This window comes from Oncorhynchus gorbuscha, linkage group LG09, assembly GCF_021184085.1.
Source record: "Oncorhynchus gorbuscha isolate QuinsamMale2020 ecotype Even-year linkage group LG09, OgorEven_v1.0, whole genome shotgun sequence".
Taxonomy (NCBI): domain Eukaryota; kingdom Metazoa; phylum Chordata; class Actinopteri; order Salmoniformes; family Salmonidae; genus Oncorhynchus; species Oncorhynchus gorbuscha.
The window spans coordinates 28,226,355-28,244,562 of record NC_060181.1 but is presented as its reverse complement, the minus strand read 5'-3'; the positions used below and the strand labels follow the sequence as shown (position 1 = coordinate 28,244,562).

Here is an 18,208-nt window from a genome sequence, read left to right as displayed (position 1 = left end):
TTACATGTTATTTTAATCCCCGAAATGTTCCACACACTAATGAAGTGTCTCTCTAAAATGTTGTGCACATTTGTTGGGGGGAGGGGGGGCTGTTTGCCATCTCCACCCATGGCTGCACTCCTGCCCAATCATGTGAAATCTATAGGTTAGGGCCTAATTTATTTATTTCACTTGACTGATTTACATATGAACTGTAAATCAGTGAATTCTTTGAAATTGTTACATTTATATTTTTATTCAGTATAAATTGAAACTGTCTTTGCTAGAATAAGACTGACTCCATATAAATGCAATGATTAATGAGATGTTCGACGAGCAGGTGTCCTTATACTTTTGGTCATGTAGTGTATGTTTATTGTAACATGTTACCTTTGGCTCGCAAACTAACCAGAATGTATGTCAAATTGAATCTCAAATATAACCATAAGGTGATGCAACCGAATTTGAAGTTGCAAGTCACGCCCCTCCCAGTTCAGTTAAGGACATAGTCATCACTACCGTGTACAGAAGTTCTGTCGTTGCATCATTTCAGGCGCTGAGGAGAATACTATTAATTCACCCCTTTGTGTCAACGACAAAGGTATGTTTCTCACTAACCTATGTTAATGCGTTTTATACATTTCAATTGAATGTGTATTTATCACGGAGTGAATCTTAACTGGTCTTTTCTATGGCCGGGTAGTTCGTGCGGCTTGACAAAGCCACATGGCACACGTTAACATTACCATGTGTGGAGCAGAGAGCGACACAGTATTTGTTTATTAATAAATGTGATGGGGACTCGCTTTGTGAAACCGGTTTTGATGTCTTAACACTAATACTACTTAGAATACACCGTTTAATACGTTGACGTCAATAGCTTTGTAAAAAAGTATCATAGTGTGGTGTGTTATAGTGTCATCTGATTAGCGAAGGTACAATATGTCCAATAGTATTTCTTCCTTCTCCATTTGTTTTACATGACCGCGGCCTTATTTCTTTGACGAGATACATTTTCCCTATACCCATCATGAGGTTGCTACAACCTAGCGTATGAATGAACGTTTATAACGTAGCTGCACACAGGTCTAGAGATGTATTTGAGGTGACAGATGGTGACATTCAATACCGCCTTGCACACTCTTGCCTGCATCTAGCTGATATAGGACGTAATGATTGGTCCAACAGTTGAAAACAGCGCCCCCGCCTAGACTGGAGGGTGGAGGGGAATACCCTGCATGTCTCTCATATGGACTGTCACGAGCAGTGACACTCATAATGACTTAAGTGCAATACAGTTGGAAAGTTATTTAAGTAAGATTTACTGGTGGATGGAATTTTTAGAGGTGCTTTAGTGGACAGTCAAGACAGTTTAAGTTTTGGATGGGCAACTGGCGGATCAATCCCCCCCCCAACTCAGTCGGTGTTTCAATTTACTGTTGAGAGTTATAGTATACTGTACAAGGTGTAATTTGGTTGTGAATCAGCAGTTATGTCATTCACTCAATTAGCCTGCGTCAGCTAACATTTTTTAGATAAATTAGCTGGCTAGACTATCTAAACTTATCATAGTCAAATTACAGTCTGGGGGGTCCCCCATTGATTTTGTTAGTCACTCTCACTCAGATGGCACATTAACTGCAAATGTTTCTTTCCGACCATGTCAAAATGTGTAGAATTGCAGGAAATTAACGACAACATTTTCTCTCCCCTGTCAAAAGGGCTGCTAAAATGTTTTGGTCGCAAGTTCGCTGCATGTGTGGTTATGGATGTGGGTACTCAGACCTGCGAGCACTGTGGCCCCTCGTGATGAGTTCAGATTTTGTGGCCCCCACCCAAAAGTATGGTATGATAGTGTGATGTGTTATAGTTTCCTATCTGATTAGCAAAGGTGCACTATGTCCATTTCTATTTCTGCATATTGGACGACTGTCATTCATATTCCATTTACCCAGTTCAATGTAACAGCGATAGGTATAGCTACTGTTGATAATGGGATATGTAGATAGGGCGAGTCGGTCAAGGATCGATTCAGACAAGGTGGTAAATTGTATGACAAGCGACAGTTTATTCAGAGTAAAGATATCTGGTACAACGTTTCCGGGCTCATTCATTTGGCTCACAAGGAACCAGCAGAAAGAAGCCCCGATAACAGATTGCAAGCATGTTATGTACAGTACAGAAAGTAGGTTGAGTCTGGAAGTCCCGGTCTTTTGGTTGGCCACAGTTGAGGTGTTGTCTTCTTGGATTGGTCCTGTTGAGCCGTCCGTCGTTCCTCCGGGTCTCGTCGGGCTGTTCTCAGTCACACAATGTTCGGCTAGGAAGGAGATTGTGTGCTTGTGTCTGCAAGTCAAGGCTGTGTCTCTTCCTCCCAATGTGTGGGTGTATGTCTTATCTGTGTGTCCTCGGCAGTTAGTGTGTGTATGTGTGTGTGCTGTGTGTGTGTGGGTGTGGAAGCTATCCTGTATGGGACCTAACATGTTTCACTGTGAAAATACGTTGTCTCAGTTATAGCAATGTAATAGCAATAAGCTGGTCATTTGCATAAGAAATAGCACTTCCTTACACTACTACTACGTGATACTCACATTTTCCTTATACCCATCATGAGGTTGCTACAACCTAGCTTATTAATGAACGTTTATAACGTAGGTGCACACAGGTCGAGAGACGGATGCAAACGAGAGTTTCTATTGGACAAATTCAAGTATGTTAATCCCCGTTTTGTTCCGTTTGCTTCCATTTAAGATACTTTTTTTTCAACAGAATCCACGGAATGAATCCACCACTGATCATGCGTAAACACACAGCCACGTATTTCTTGCGTTTTATTCCTTCTGTGCGCTCCTCTTACCACCTCCGGTCGCTTGTGGACTTCAATGAACAACACATCAGCTGTATGTGATCAGGCAAAAAAAAAAAACGTTCCAAGTCAAACCACCACACACAGCCTGCATCGTTGTCACCATATTAGCTAAAGTAACGTCCTAGACAACATGGCTCATTGAACTAATGTGTTAGTAAACCCACTACAATCATGCAGTAACTTTACAGTGTCGGGCCCCGGTGGCAATACATTAGTAAAACCACAAGCTTACCTTGACTTGGAAGAGTTCCAGTGTTGTGTTAGTCATAGCCAGCTAGCTAACATAGCATCCTGCTGTTTGGGCGGAGTGTTTCAGTAGGCTAAACTAGCTAGCTGTATTTGCTAGCTAAGTAAGTGAAACTGTCATTTTTTTCCCCACTTTCAATCTCTATACATTTCTCTCTTGCTTCTCCTTAATTTTCATTGTCTTTCTCTCTCTTTGAGTCAACTACTCACCACATGCATTGCAATGCTAGCTAGCTATATCTTATGCTTTCAGTACTAGATTAATTCTCTGATCCTTTGATTGGGGGGACAACATGTCAGTTTGTGCTGCAAGAACCCTGATAGGTAGGAGGACATCCTCCGGAGGTTGTTATAATTACTGTGTAAGTCTTGTAAGGGGTTAGAACCAAGAGCCTCCTAGATTAAAAAAAAGTCAATGTACCCAGAGGAGGACAGAAGCTAGCTGTCCTCCGGCTACCTCATTGTGCTACCCTACAGAGTGCTGTTGAGGCTACTGTAGACCTTTGCAAAATAGTGTGTTTTGATCATTAATTGGTGGCGTGATTATATTTAGTATTGTTTTATCTAAAAAGGATAACTTTTTACATGTTTGACTATTTTTATGAAATTCACTGAGGATGGTCCTGCCCTTCCTCCTGATGAGCCTCCACTGGTTGAAAGGTTGTAAAGAACAGATACGAAAGGGGCACTAGTCTCTGGACCATCTTCTCTTTTCTTTGTGGCATGTATTTATTACACCCTCTCCCTCTTTCTATCTCCCCTGCCCCGCTCTCTCCAGCCCCAGGATGTGTGGTATATGGGCCTTGTTTGGCAGTGATGAGTGCCTGTCGGTTCAGTGCACCAGCGCTATGAAGATTGCCCACCGGGGCCCTGACGCCTTTCGCTTTGAGAACATCAACGGCTTCACTAACTGTTGTTTCGGCTTCCATCGCCTGGCTATTGTAGACCAGCTGTATGGCATGCAGCCCATCCGCATCAAGAAGTTCCCCTACCTCTGGCTTGTCTACAACGGAGAAATCTACAACCACCATACGGTAGGTCTAGCCTGGAATCCACATTGTTTCACATATCCCAGGCTCAATAGATTTGCAAACACCACAGTAGTTATGGCCCATAGACATAAGGTATAGCCTGGAATACAGATTGTGTTACTGTTTTATGTCACAAATCCCAGGCTATGGTAGGAGATCTACAAATCACACCGTAGTTACGGCCCATAGACATATAGTAAGATATTGCCTGAAATCCAAACTTCTGGGCTCCAGGCTACTGTAGGAATGGAGATGGTACCAGGGCTCAAGGAACCCTAGTATCTGGCCAAGTTTTGGTGTGGAACGTATTGAGTTTCTACTTGCAGGTCACGAAGCAGGGATATAGTATGGCTTTAGGCCAGTTAACTCCTCCTTTCTTAAAAAGGTACTATTTCTATGCCAAATAGACTTATGTGGCCAAAGAAGTTAAGTAAACTTTTGTTAATGTGAGTTTGTGAAAACAGGGAGGGAAGAAAGTCGTAATATCTTCAAAGATCATATTGATAATGGTATTATCTGTCTTAAAAAAATGGCATTAAATTATTATCTCATCTTTTGTAGTGTAATATTTGTGTTGTGGAGAAATGACCAGGCAGGAGTACAGTTTTCGTTTAGTCAAAACCCCTCGTACTCTACAGTTCCCGGCACCCCAATGCGCATGTGCATTTCCTATTAGGTGTAGTAACTAAACACTGCCGTAATGCATTACTGCTCAGTAACAGCACAGTAACTTATATAAACAGATGTAGATCCCAGATACTACACTCCTCCCCCATAGTGTTTAACTCCCAGAGAACAAGGTAAATATGTTAGCTAACTACTAATGCAATATCTGAACAATGCATTCTTAAACATTTTTCAACTACTGGGTTGAAGCAGACTTTTCAGAGCCCAGCACAAATCCAGGGGATTATTCTGCCCCGAAGATGGAGTTTGTGTCCTAATAACTAACCCAGGTAATGTCCTTTTTCTTTCCTTTTATCTAGGACATATTAAAGTGTTTGTTTTACTGTCTGTTACCTCCTTAACCAGCTCAACTCACAGGTCAAGCTTTTGAGGTGCCCTTCGATGTCGAATAGGATATCTCCGCTCCTCCTGGGCTTCCTGTGGTGTGCCAGGTTCGGGTGGAAGGTCAGGCTCTGTCTCTCCTGTACATCCACAGTCAGGAGAATAGTCCTGGGGGTCGTTATTGTTCTTGTTCTCTCGGCATGTCTCTGCTGGGGCGTTGGACCGTAGGCAGATGATCCACATGAACGTTGACCTGGCGATGACCATCAATCTTGTATCCGAGATACTCAACTGAGTCCTGGAGGAACTCACACTTGCTGCGTTTCATTCTCACTCTGTATTTCTCCAGTCTTGACATCACTTTGTCCAGCACTACCAGGTGCTCTCCAATGGTTGGTGCTGACACGAGGATGTCGTCCATGAAGCACACAACATGGTCTATACCGTCCAAGATCTGATCCGTTTGTTGGAATATCGCTGGAGCTGTCGAGATTCCATAGGCCAAGCGATTGAATCTGAATAGCCCCTTCTGTGTATTGATGGTCAGATACTGTTCTGACTCCGGATCCAGCTTCAGTTGCTGATAGGCGAATGCCAGGTCCAGCTTACTGAAAACCTTCCCACCAGCTAGAGTGGCAAACAGATCTTCAGCGTTTGGTAGTGGATATTCCTCTGGTAGTATGCAGCGATTTACTGTGACCTTGTAGTCACCGCACATTCTGACGGTCTTGTCTTTCTTTGGGACTACAACAATTGGAGCGGCCCAGTTGCTCCTCGCTACTTTCGTGATTATGTTATTCTTCTGTAGGCTGTCCAGTTCCTTCTCTACTGCTTCCTTAAGAGCACAGGGAACTGGACGTGGTTTGTGAAAGATAGGCTTGGTTCCTTCTTGCACTCTGACTTTTGCTGTGAAGTCTTGTATTTCACCGTAGCCATCTTTGAAAAGTTATTTGTGCTTCTCCAGCATGTTAGTGAGTGTAGCCTGACTCACTGGTTTGTCATTTCTCAGACTGAAGATTTCTCCCCAGTTCAACTTGATCTTTTGTAGCCAGTTTCTGCCTAGCAAGGCTGATTTTTCTCCTTTAACAATGACAAGCGGTAGCGTCCACTCCTTCCCCTCATACCGGACTGGTACCTGGATCTGCCCTAACACAGGAATAGTGTCACCAGTGTATGAAGAAAGGCGGATGGACGCGGGCTGAAGAGGGCACTCTTTCAGTTTTTCATTGTAGAGTCTCTCTGGAACCAGAGATACAGACGCTCCGGTGTCCAGCTGCATTTTTACTGGTTTTCCCACTAACTCCATGTTGAGAGAGATTCCATCTTTTAGTTGTTGAGCTGTGTACACTGTGAACAGTTCCACCACTGTTTCAGTTGTACCTTCCTCTTCTTGTGCTGCGTCTGACACTTTGTGTGCTCTTGCTGTGCGTTTTGAGGCCTTACACACTCTCTGTAAATGTCCAACCTTTCCACAATTGTGGCACTTTTCATTTTGGAATCGACATTCACTGTGCTGATGATTATCTCCCCCACATCTGTAGCAACTTGTCTTAAACCTTTGAGATGTGGGCTGCTTTGTTCTTGTGTAACCTTGACGACGGGACTGAAAAAAGTGACTTTTGTGAGCTTTTTTCACCACGTGCATCACTGACCTTGTGAACACCTTTCTGACGTTCTGCATGTCCCGATAGCTCAATAGTATCCCTGTGGGCAAGCTCGAGTCCAAGTGCTATTATCACAGGCTTTCTTAAAGGTCAGGTCCTTCTCTGACAGGAGCCTTCTGTGATATGCTTCACCTGTGAGACCACATACAAACTTGTCTCAGAGAGTATCATCAAGAAATCGTGCAAACTCGCATGTACTTGCCAGCCTTTTCAAAACAAGGATGTAGTCAGCCACGGTTTCCCCTTGACTCTGGTGACGTTGGTAAAATCTGAAACGTTCTGCAATGAGAATTGGCTTAGGCTTGAAATACCTTAAGAGTTTCAGTCAGTTCTGCATAGTTCATCTCCACTGCTTTCATTGGTTCAATGAGACCTTTCAGCAATCCATAGTTGGGTCCCAAAACACTGAGAAATACATCTGCTTTCTTTCCATCTTTGATTTCATTTGCAGCCAGCCAACGCTCAAAACGCTCCAAATAGGAATCAAACTCTGGTACTCGACCAATGGTTGCCATTTTCACCGTTAATTGTTCAGTTTCCTTATTCCTTTGTATTCCTTAATTTTAATCTAATTCTTCACTTCATAAGTTTCTGCAATTACTTCATTCACTGCACTCATTTGTGTTACGTTCCTTTTTTTTTTTTTCTTGCCAATATTTCTCCACTGAGATCGCCTAATTTCAATGGGTTCAATGAGGCGGTTTTTAACGACCAGAAGGCAGTGTCGCTATTCTGGACTCCAATAGTCTTGCTACTTGGCAGCTCCTGAATACTGTGCTAGCAGTGCTTAGCCTTCTCTACTGGCGAAAGAAAATAAAAAATAACTGACGAATTACATAATTATTTTGAGTTTCATTATTCACGCAAAATTCTTCCCTTCAAGCAATGTCCGTTTATATAGTTTAATCACCTCGTTGCCACTGTAATATTTGTGTTGTGGAGAAATGACCAGGCAGGAGACGGGAGTACAGTTAGTTTTCGTTTAGTCAAAACCCCTCGTGCTCTACAGTTCTTGGGTGTGTGCTTAGGGTCGTTGTCCTGTTGGAAGGTGAACCTTCACCCCAGTTTGAGTTCCAGAGCACTCTGGGGCAGGTTTTCATCAAGGATCTTCCTGTACTTTGCTCCGTTCATCTTTGCCTCGATCCTGACTAGTCTCCCATTCCCTGCTGCTGAAAAATGCAAATTGGTGCCAGATTTCCTCCAGATGTGACACTTGGCATTCAGGCCAAGGAGTTCTATCTTGGTTTCATCAGACCAGAGAATCTTGTTTCTCATGGTCTGAGAGTCTTTAGGTGCCTTTTGGTAAACTCCAAGCGGGCTGTCATGTGCCTTTTATTGAGGAGTGGCTTCTGTCTGTCCACTCTACCGTAAAGGCCTGATTGGTGGAGTGCTGTAGAGATGGTTGTCTTTCTGGTAGGTTATCCGATCTCCACAGAGGAACTCTGAAACTCTGTCAGAGTGACCATCAGGTTCTTGGTCACCTCCCTGACCAGGGAAGGCTCTTCTCCCCCAATTGCTCTGTTTGGCCAGGTAGCCAGCTCTAGAAAGAGTCTTGGTGGTTCCAGACTTCTTCCATTTAAGAATGATGGAGGCCACTGTGTTCTTGGGGACCTTCAATGAAGCAGAAATGGTTTGGTACCCTTCCCCAGATCTGTGCCTCAATACACAATCCTGTCTCAGAGCTCCACTGACAATTTCCTGAACCTCATGGCTTAGTTTTTGCTCTGACATGCACTGTCAACTGTGGGACCTTATATAGACAGGTGTGTGCCTTTTTCAAATCATGTCCAATCAATTGAATTTATCACAGGTGGACTCCAATCAAGTTGTTGAAACATCTCAAGGATGATCAATGGAAACAGAATGCATCTGAGTTCAATTTTGATTCATAGCAAAGGGTCGCTTTGTCATTATGGGGTATTGTGTGTAGATTGCTGCGGATTTTAAAAATGTGATCCATTTTAGAATAAGGCTGTAACCAACATAACAAAATGTGGAAAAAATCAAGGGGTCTGAATACTTTCCTAAGGCACTGTAAGTATGAAAATACCCTCAAATAAAAGGGGACATTCTGTACTGTCGTCTCATATGCTGGAATATAGAGCCCAGTGGTGTAAAGTACTTACGTAAATAAATTAAAGTACTTACAAAGTCGTTTTTTTACTTTGATACATTTCTAAAGAATTTACATTGTGAATGCTTAGCAGGACAGGAAAATGGTCCAATTCACTCACTTATCAAGAGAACAACCCTGGTCATCCCTACTGCCTCTGATCTGGCAGACTCACTAAACACAAATGCTTCGTTTGTAAATTATGTCTGAGTGTTCCTCTGGCTGTCCTTAAATAATAATAAAAAACAGAAAATTGTGCCGTCTGGTTGCTTAATATAAGTCATTTGAAATTATTTAGACTTTTACTCTTGATTCTTAAGTTATGTATATTTTAGCAATTACATTTACTATTGATGCTTAAGTATATTTAAGACTAAATAGTTTTTACTGGGTGACTTTTACTTGAGTCATTTTCTATTAAAGTATCTTTACTTTTACTCGAATAGGATGATTGGGTACTTTTTCCACCTCTGATAGAGCCAAATTAAAAGTTTTTGCTTCACTGTCCAAATAAATATGTTGGTGAGTGTATGTCATGAGCATGTATGACCACTTGTAATGTCTTATGTCTCATAATAATCCTAATACCTTTCTCCATCTTCCTCCTTCTTTAGCTGAAGGAGCGTTTTGAGTTTACTGACTACCAGACCAAAGTAGATGGTGAGATCCTGCTTCACCTGTATGAGCGCTTCGGCATTCAGAAGATGGCGTCCCTATTGGATGGAGTGTTCGCCTTCGTCCTCCTGGACACAGCCAATAGGAAGGTTTTCCTGGGGAGGGATACGTATGGCGTGCGGCCTTTGTTCAAACTACTGACTGACGACGGCTTCCTGGCTGTGTGCTCCGAGGCAAAAGGTGAGAGGGGACTACTTACTTGATATCTCCATTGGGGTTGAGCTGTTTTGGTTGCTACACAAGTGGATTAAAGAACAATACCTATTCAGGATAGTATAGGATGAACTTTGTCACAGAGTGTAGAAAAAAAATGAACTACTCAACTCTATTGCTATTCAATGGAAATTCACTCGGTCAAGTACAATTGTAACAAAATGATAAGATGTTGTTTCTAGTGTGTAACAACAGTGTTACTACACAGGTATGATAACAACTTCATGTAAAGTGTTTCCATGTTTGTTCTTAAACACATGCTTTTTCTGTTTGTTCCCAGGTCTGACTGATATCACCCACTCAATGTCCTCACCTCCTAAGATCACTCCATTCCTCCCAGGACACTTTGAGGTGTTTGACCTGAAGCCCACAGGGAAGGTAGGGTCTATTCAGATGGACCGCTTCCACTGCTGCACCCAGGAGCCCAACCACGCTGCCTATGACACAGTAGAGAGGCTCCCCTCAGGTACACACCCATCCATAGTATTTCCATAATGTCAGCATCATGATTGACAGCGGCCAAGGTTACAGATTATTTAACTGTGCCACTACCTGTCGCTAGCTATCAGTGAAAGATGACAGATGTTGTTTGACACATAAGATGAAGAGAAGAATGGGTCACTGATTGTTCTTTTAGGATGCAGGTTTTTGGTATTAAGGGTATTGCCATGAATGAAGCCTGTTGTCCAACTGAAATCATTGTAGTCACTGACAATGGGAGTTGGATGTGTAGTATGCTAGAGTTGATTTGCTGGTCTTCAACCATTCAGTTGACTGGTCCATGTGTGATGACAGTAAGATCTCTTGCTGTCCTCTAGGTTTTGTCCCAGAGACAGTGAAGAGCAACATCCGGGCTTTGTTTGAGAACGCTGTCCGGAAACGCCTCATGGCCCACAGGAGGATCGGCTGTCTTCTCTCAGGTACAAATAATGATTATTACAGAGTATGTTTGCCTCTTTGTGTAGTGTCACACATGAACGCTTGTGCCTTGAGTTAGTAATGCTTGAGGTCTTTTACTTGTTGTTTTCACTAATGCTTGTCTGTGCAAATACATCAATGATAATACATTCTTATTATCTTTACACCATAGGTCAAATTAAACGTGTGATAATCTAGTAAATGAGGTGTATGACTGTTATTATATATTTCTATCAGGTGGTTTGGACTCTAGTCTGGTGGCAGCTACGCTGGTTAAACTGGCCAAAGAGGAGAAGTTGAAGTACCCCATCCAGACCTTCGCTATCGGGGCTGAAGACAGCCCAGACATTCTGGCTGCTCGCAAGGTGAGTGAGGCTCTCTCCAGCCTCCATAGAGAGACTCTGCCTTATAATATAATGATGATTTTATTGTTATGGAACGGGTTGGGTAGGTCTTAGGAGCATGATTAGACACTCTCACTTCTACACTCCATCCCCAGGGGGGCAGCAGCAACTGGATCCAGGTGCTCTGTCAAGCCTTGATGAAGCCCATAGGTACAGGCAATCGGGTTGAGCGTGAATGATTCAGAGAGAGGTGGCCATAGAGCCCCTCGGCCTGCAAGTCTTTATTTTTTTGTTTTAGTTAACCTTTTCAGTTTTGGAGCGGTCTTATGAAGTTTATTTTTGTAAATATATATTTTGGTCACCCTTTTCAACAACAAATAATAATCTGCTTGGGCTAGCTGACCCATAGGACTCAGGACTGAGCTGGCCCTGGATCCCTGTAAGTTTGCTGTCTTCTGAGCGCATGTACATACAGCACTGACCTCATACGCTGATTTCTCACATAGTTGCACATCTTACATCAAGTTACAGACCAGTTAACTAGGCCTAAGAATTGAAGACTTAGCGAGCGCAACAATATTAGCAGGCTAGTTAATCAGTTTCGTAACAAAAAAACTTCATAATCAGTAATAATCTAACTTTATTTTTGTATCACCTTTTACCCAATACATTACAGCTCCCAGGGCATTACAAAGGAGCAAAGACTCCTTTGTGAAGAAGCCTGTGAAGTCATTGCTCCCTGTAATTGTAAAAGAGTATGTGTTCTCAATAAACTGAAGGCAATACATAGATAGAACATGAATGAATGTCTTGGTGAATGCCTTGTGTTGTTCCAGGTGGCGTCCTACATCGGCAGTGAGCACCACGAGGTGAACTTCACCACTGAGGAGGGTCTCAAAGCCGTGGAGGAGGTCATATTTCACCTGGAGACCTATGACATCACCACCATACGCGCCTCTGTCGGTGAGAGAGCACACTGTCCCATTGAAGATGAATTAATAGGCTATGAGAATGACACATTTGTGAAATACCGAGACACCAGACAGCTTCTTTGTACCTTGTCAATGTGCCCAATGACCTGGACAAAGGGAGTCTGGACAGGCTGCATTCCCTTTCCTCCTGATTGGCTGGATTGAATCCCAGTGGAATCCTGGGAGATTAGTGAGTGTGGCCTGTAAAAGCCTGTCAATAGAGAGAAGCAATCAGCCAGACCTTGGCCTAATATGTTGATGAAATACGTGGTTCAGTTTGTCTAGTACAATTGAACAGTCCCAAAAGTGCAAACTTGAAGTAAAGACCAAAGTTCATGTGATGATCAGTTTACTTTCATTTACTTTTTTCCTGCTAAATACAGATGGTTTTATTTGTCTCTAAATGGTGCGATAAGCTTTTTTATAAGAAATTTACAGTATATTTGGCAAGGCTTAAGTTATAGCCAAGGGAGTACTTCAACTCAATTCTGTTTCCAATAATCCTTTCTCATTCTGCAGGCATGTACCTAGTGTCAAAGTATATCCGTGAGAAGACTGACAGCGTGGTGATCTTCTCTGGGGAAGGCTCTGACGAGCTGACACAAGGATACATCTACTTCCACAAGGTACTGTAAGTCTGTTCCACATCAGAGATGTGTCGTTCTTTCCCCCTCACCAAATTTCATGTACCAGACAGTGTTGTTTTGACTGCAGTAGTCAATTCAGGAAGTGCAGGAATTGAAAATATTTATTAGAAATCAATGGGAAATTCCTGGTTTGACTTAATTGAAATTGGAATTGAACCCAACCCTGGAACCAGTTGTTATGTCTGGGAATATGAGCTGAGTTGTTGTGTTTCCTGTTCCAGGCTCCCACTCCCAAGGCAGCAGCAGAGGACAGTGTTCGTCTGTTGAAGGAGCTGTACCTGTTTGACGTGCTCAGAGCAGATCGCACCACCTCTGCACATGGGTAGGGGCATCAACCTATTTTTCAATACATTCATTCATTTTTACATCCATTCCTCAAACTTGTCAGACCGCTATCTGCTCTTTCTTTCTTTCTTTCCTTTCTTTCCTTTCTTTCCTTTCTTTCTTTTTCTTTTCAGAAGCTATAGGTTTAATACAGAAGATCTAGGATTCTGACTTTCCTCTTCTCTCTACAGTCTAGAGCTGAGAGTGCCTTTCCTGGACCACAGGTTCACAGCATACTACCTTTCCCTGCCTGAGGAGATGAGGCAACCTAAGGTCAGTTTTCTCAGCCTTATCACCATATGCTCACTATCCCAACCTCCCTATCCCCTACATTTGTCTCTGATGAGATAATGGAGTATGAAATCGGAAGTAATGTACTGTTAGGTTCTAAATAAGAGTAAAAACTGACGGATAACTATGAAAAGCTCAAACCAAGTTTATTCACCCAATGGGTCAGACAGACGCACAGACAAAGACATGTTCCCACCAGCCCAAGTATATCTACCCCACGTTAGGTGAAGTCTCCTTCCCTCTAAACTTTACATCTTTATTGCTAGGCAGGAAGCGTAGTGATGTGGGTAATAAACTGTTCCTTCTCCCTTAATGTGACCTGACCTCGGCCCCCATTCCTCACTAATCCACAGCTCTCCACTCTGATCAATGACCACATCCATGTGATTGCCTTTCCCTTACTCAGTAACATTCCAAGGCCCTAGCTCATATCCATCCTTAATTGACCCCACCATATACATTCCTCCTACAGATTACCATTAACTTCTGGTGTAGCAAGTCCTTTCCATAGGATACCTGATGTCTAACAATAACATAAACGGTCTTCAATGCCCTTTCTCTCCCTCAGTGTCATGAATAAGGATATTTCATATTTTCACGTTTAGAAGTCAGAACCCATCAGTATTATTGCAAAATAGGAAAAGATGTCTATTGAGTGATTGTAAGTGTTGTGTATCCAAATCAGAGTCCTTGCAATAAAAATCTGTCTCTAAACATGTAAAGGGTTCCAGTGCTATAATTCCAAACACAGTTCAGTTTGACTGAGGGATGTGTTGTGTAACCAGGATGGAGTGGAGAAGCACCTCCTCAGAGACTCATTTAAAGGTCTGAACCTGATCCCAGACGAGATCCTATGGCGGCGTAAAGAGGCCTTCAGTGACGGAATGATGTCTGTCAAGAAGTCCTGGTACAACAGCCTGCAGGACCAGATGGAGTCTGAGGTATTTTTGTATTTGTATTATTATGGATCCCCATTAGCTGCTGCAAAAGCAGCAGCTACTCTTCCTGGGGTCCAGCCAAATTAAGGCAGTTTATACCATTTTCAAACATTACAATACATTCACAGATTTCACAACACACTGTTCCCTCAGGCCTCTACTCCACCACAACCGCATATCTACATTACTAAATCCATGTGTATGTATAGTGTTGTCGTGTGTGTGTGTATGCACGTGTCTGACAATGTTTGTTGCTTCACAGTCCCGCTGGTCCATACGTGTAAAAAAAAAAAAAAAAATGTTTAAATCTAATTTTACTGCTTGCGTCAGTTTCTTGATGTGGCATATAGTTCCATTGTGTCATGGCTCTATGTATTACTGTGTATCTCCCATTGTCTGTTCTGGACATTGGGACTGTGGCATGTTTTGTGGGGTATGCATGGGTGTCCGAGCTGTGTGCCAGTAGTTTAGACAGACAGCTCGGTGCATTCAACATGTCAATACCTCTCATAAATAAAAGTAGTGATGAAGTCAATCTCTCCTCCACTTTCAGCCAGGAGAGATTGACATTCATATAATTCTGGGCGGCAGGGTAGCCTAGTGGTTAGAGCGTTGGACTAGTAACCGAAAGGTTGCAAGTTCGAATCCCTGAGCTGACATGGTACAAATCTGTTGTTCTGCCCCTGAACAGGCAGTTAACCCACTGTTCCTAGGCCGTCATTGAAAATAATAATTTGTTCTTAACTGACTTGCCTAGTAAAATAAAGGTAAAATAAAAATAAAATATATTATTAATATTATCTTTGTACATCCAAGGGCCAGCTGTGCTCCTCTTGTTCTGAGCCAATTGCAATTTTCCTAACACTCCTTTTTTGTGGCACCTGACCACACGACTGAACAGTAGTCCAGGTGCAACAAAACTAGGTGCCTTTAGGACCTGTCTTGTTGATAGTGTCGTTAAGAAGGCAGAGCATCACTTTATTATGGACAGACTTCTCCCCATCTTAGCTACTACTGTATCAATATGTTTTGACCATGACAGTTTACATTCTAGTGTTACTCCAAGCAGTTTAGTCATCTCAACTTTCTCAATTTCCACATGATTTATTACAAGATTTAGTTGAGATTTAGGGTTTAGTGAGTGTTTTGTTCCAAATACAATGCTTTTAGTTTTAGAAATATTTCGGGCTAACTTATTCCTTGCTACTCACTCTGAAACTAACTGCAGCACTTTAAGCGTTGCAGTCATTTCAGTCGCTGTAGTAGCTGACGTGTATAGTTTTGAGTTATCCGCATATATAGAAACTCTGGCTTTACTCAGTCAGTGGCATGTCGTTAGTAAAAATGAAAAAAAGCAAGGTACACATACACGCAGTCATACACACACACAGCAGGCTTGCATGTTCACACACACACAGGCACGCTGGCACATGACATATACACACCCACACACACACATTCTGACTCCTTCTTTCACTCCTCCAAGGTGAACGACTTCCAGCTGGAGAAGTCTCCTAAGACGTTCCCGTTCCTCCCTCCCAGAACCAAAGAGGCGTACTTCTACCGCCAGGTGTTTGAGAAGCTTTACCCGGGCCAAGCTGAGTGGCTCAGCCACTACTGGATGCCCCGCTGGGTCAATGCTACAGACCCCTCAGCCAGAACCCTCTCCATCTACAAGCCTGACAAGGACAAGTGATACAGAAACAACAGTGGCTCTTTTCCAGTGTCCTCACTTGCGTAGCACTTAGAGTGAAGCAGTCTATTGAGCATGCATGCATTCTAAGTGGTATGCTAGTATGGATATTGGAACGTAGACTGTGTCAGCTGTCAATCAATCACTTGTGCCATTATTACTACACCTCATCTTCACACCATTACTACACCTCCCCTTCACCACATACCTATCTGGAAACAGTCTGATGCTAAAGTTGTGATTTTTATGGAATTTTGGGTAACGATTAGGCTTACTTTTCATGCAAATGGTCACGGTTATTGTAATTTTTGTTTAAAAATGGTTTGACCTTGTAACGCTTCATAATGCATCTTTAGATAAGTCATATCTAATTAGCTACGATAAACCTAACGAATAGAACACAGCATTGGTGACATTCCTGTTTCAAAAACGAATGGATTTGACCTCTTGGAACTTTTGGAAATGAAACTTCTCCCAACCGTGCCGTTCCGCTCATAAAATGATTACTAACTTTACCCATTTCATGTAAAACTGCTATTGGGTAAATTATTTCTACTTTAATATAAAGTTGAATCCCCCTTTTCCTAAAATGAATTTATTAAGACTATTTTTTTAGTTCACGTTATTGACCATAATTGTCGGTTACACAATTATGCAATACTTATGGCAGCTCTATGGAGTTCTATCAAGCTCTAGTACTTAACCAGTGTTAATTACAGTTACAGGGTCAGTACTGATTTGGGAAACTGCTGTTTCACTAGGAATAGTTGATAATGTTGGAAGACTGGAATGATGCTGTAGGCCATCTATCTTGAATTCAGTAGCACTACTGTAATGCTTTCATCGATTATAGTACCATATGGTGATTACATAGTACATTTTATTACATCTAAATTACATACATATTTTAACAGCTTCAGACATTGGCTAAACCTTAACATGATATTTAACTGTTCCTAATGAGTGCTTTTTACTGTCATTTACATTAAGTTAGATGCATATAACCGGTACTGCAATTGTCCTTTTGCATCTTACCCAGACAGGGAGTAGGCTGTAATAGGTTCAATTCCGTGCAAAAAGATGTCATGATTATGTCACAGGAGACAATAGACAGGATAGCTTTTAGGTATAGATCAGTTGCGGTCAGTGCCGTTCTATTTCAGCATGTTGGATGACTGTCATTCATATTCCATTCAGCCAGTTCAATGTAACAGCGATAGGTTCAGCCTACTACGTGCTTGTCATATTTTCCCTATACCCATCATGAGGCTGCTACAACCTAGCTTATGAATTAACGTTTATAACGTAGCTGCACACAGGCCTAGAGACATATTTGAGGTGACAGATGGTGACATTCAATACCGCCTTGTACACTCTGTCCAGCATCTAGCTGATATAGGACGTAATCATTGGTCCAACAGTTGAAACAGCGCCCCCGCCTAGACTGGAGGGTAACACCCTGCATGGCCTGGGTCTCATATGGACTGTCACTATCAGTGACACTTGCAATGTCTAACAATGACACAACTCTGTTTCTCCCCGTTTTGTTCCGTTCGCTTACTTTTTAAGAAACGCGTTTCAACAGAATCCGCTGAATGAATACACCACTGATCACGCGTAAACACACAGCCACGTTGTATTTCTTCTCGCATCTGCGCGCTCCTCTTCCCGTCGCTTGTGGACTTCAATGCACAACACATCAGCTGTATGTGATCAGGCAAAAAAAAACTTTCCAAGCCAAACCACCACACACAGCCTGCATCGTTGTCACCATATTAGCTAAAGTAACGTCCTAGTCAACATGGCTCATTGAACTAATGTGTTAGTAAACCCACTACAATCATGCAGTAACTTTACAGTGTATAGTCAGTAAGCAGTTACACCGTCTGGCCCCGGGGGCAATAATTTAATAAAACCACAAGCTTACCTTGACTTGGAAGAGTTCCAGTGTTGGATAGCCATAGCCAGCTAGCTAACATAGCATCCTGCTGTTTGGGCGGAGTGTTTCAGTAGGCTAAACTAGCTAGCTGCATTTACTAGCTAAAAAACGACACTCTATATACACTTCTCCTGCAAATTTAAGAAATTAATTTGTTCAAAACTGTTAAACTATTGTCTTTCTCTCTCTTTGAGTCAACTATGCACCACATGCACTGCAGTGCTAGCTAGCTATAGCTTATGCTTTTAGTACTAGATTAATTATCTGATTCTTTGATTGGGTGGACATCATGTCATTTTGTATTTGTATTGATTATGGATCCCCATTGCTGCAAGAGCTCTGATAGGG

General features: G+C 42.3%; 1 protein-coding gene across 1 annotated transcript; it reads left to right on the top strand.

Moving 5' to 3' along the window:
- Positions 1 to 441: 441 nt before the first annotated feature.
- Positions 442 to 17,987, top strand: asns (asparagine synthetase). The gene is made up of 12 exons (XM_046361872.1): positions 442 to 580; positions 3,870 to 4,125; positions 9,522 to 9,762; positions 10,076 to 10,261; positions 10,614 to 10,715; positions 10,951 to 11,078; positions 11,894 to 12,020; positions 12,548 to 12,654; positions 12,897 to 12,997; positions 13,191 to 13,272; positions 14,076 to 14,231; positions 15,715 to 17,987. The coding sequence occupies exons 2-12, from the start codon at positions 3,877 to 3,879 to the stop codon at positions 15,922 to 15,924; spliced, it is 1,689 nt and encodes a 562-aa protein (XP_046217828.1). The 5' UTR covers positions 442 to 580; positions 3,870 to 3,876; the 3' UTR covers positions 15,925 to 17,987.
- Positions 17,988 to 18,208: the final 221 nt, after the last annotated feature.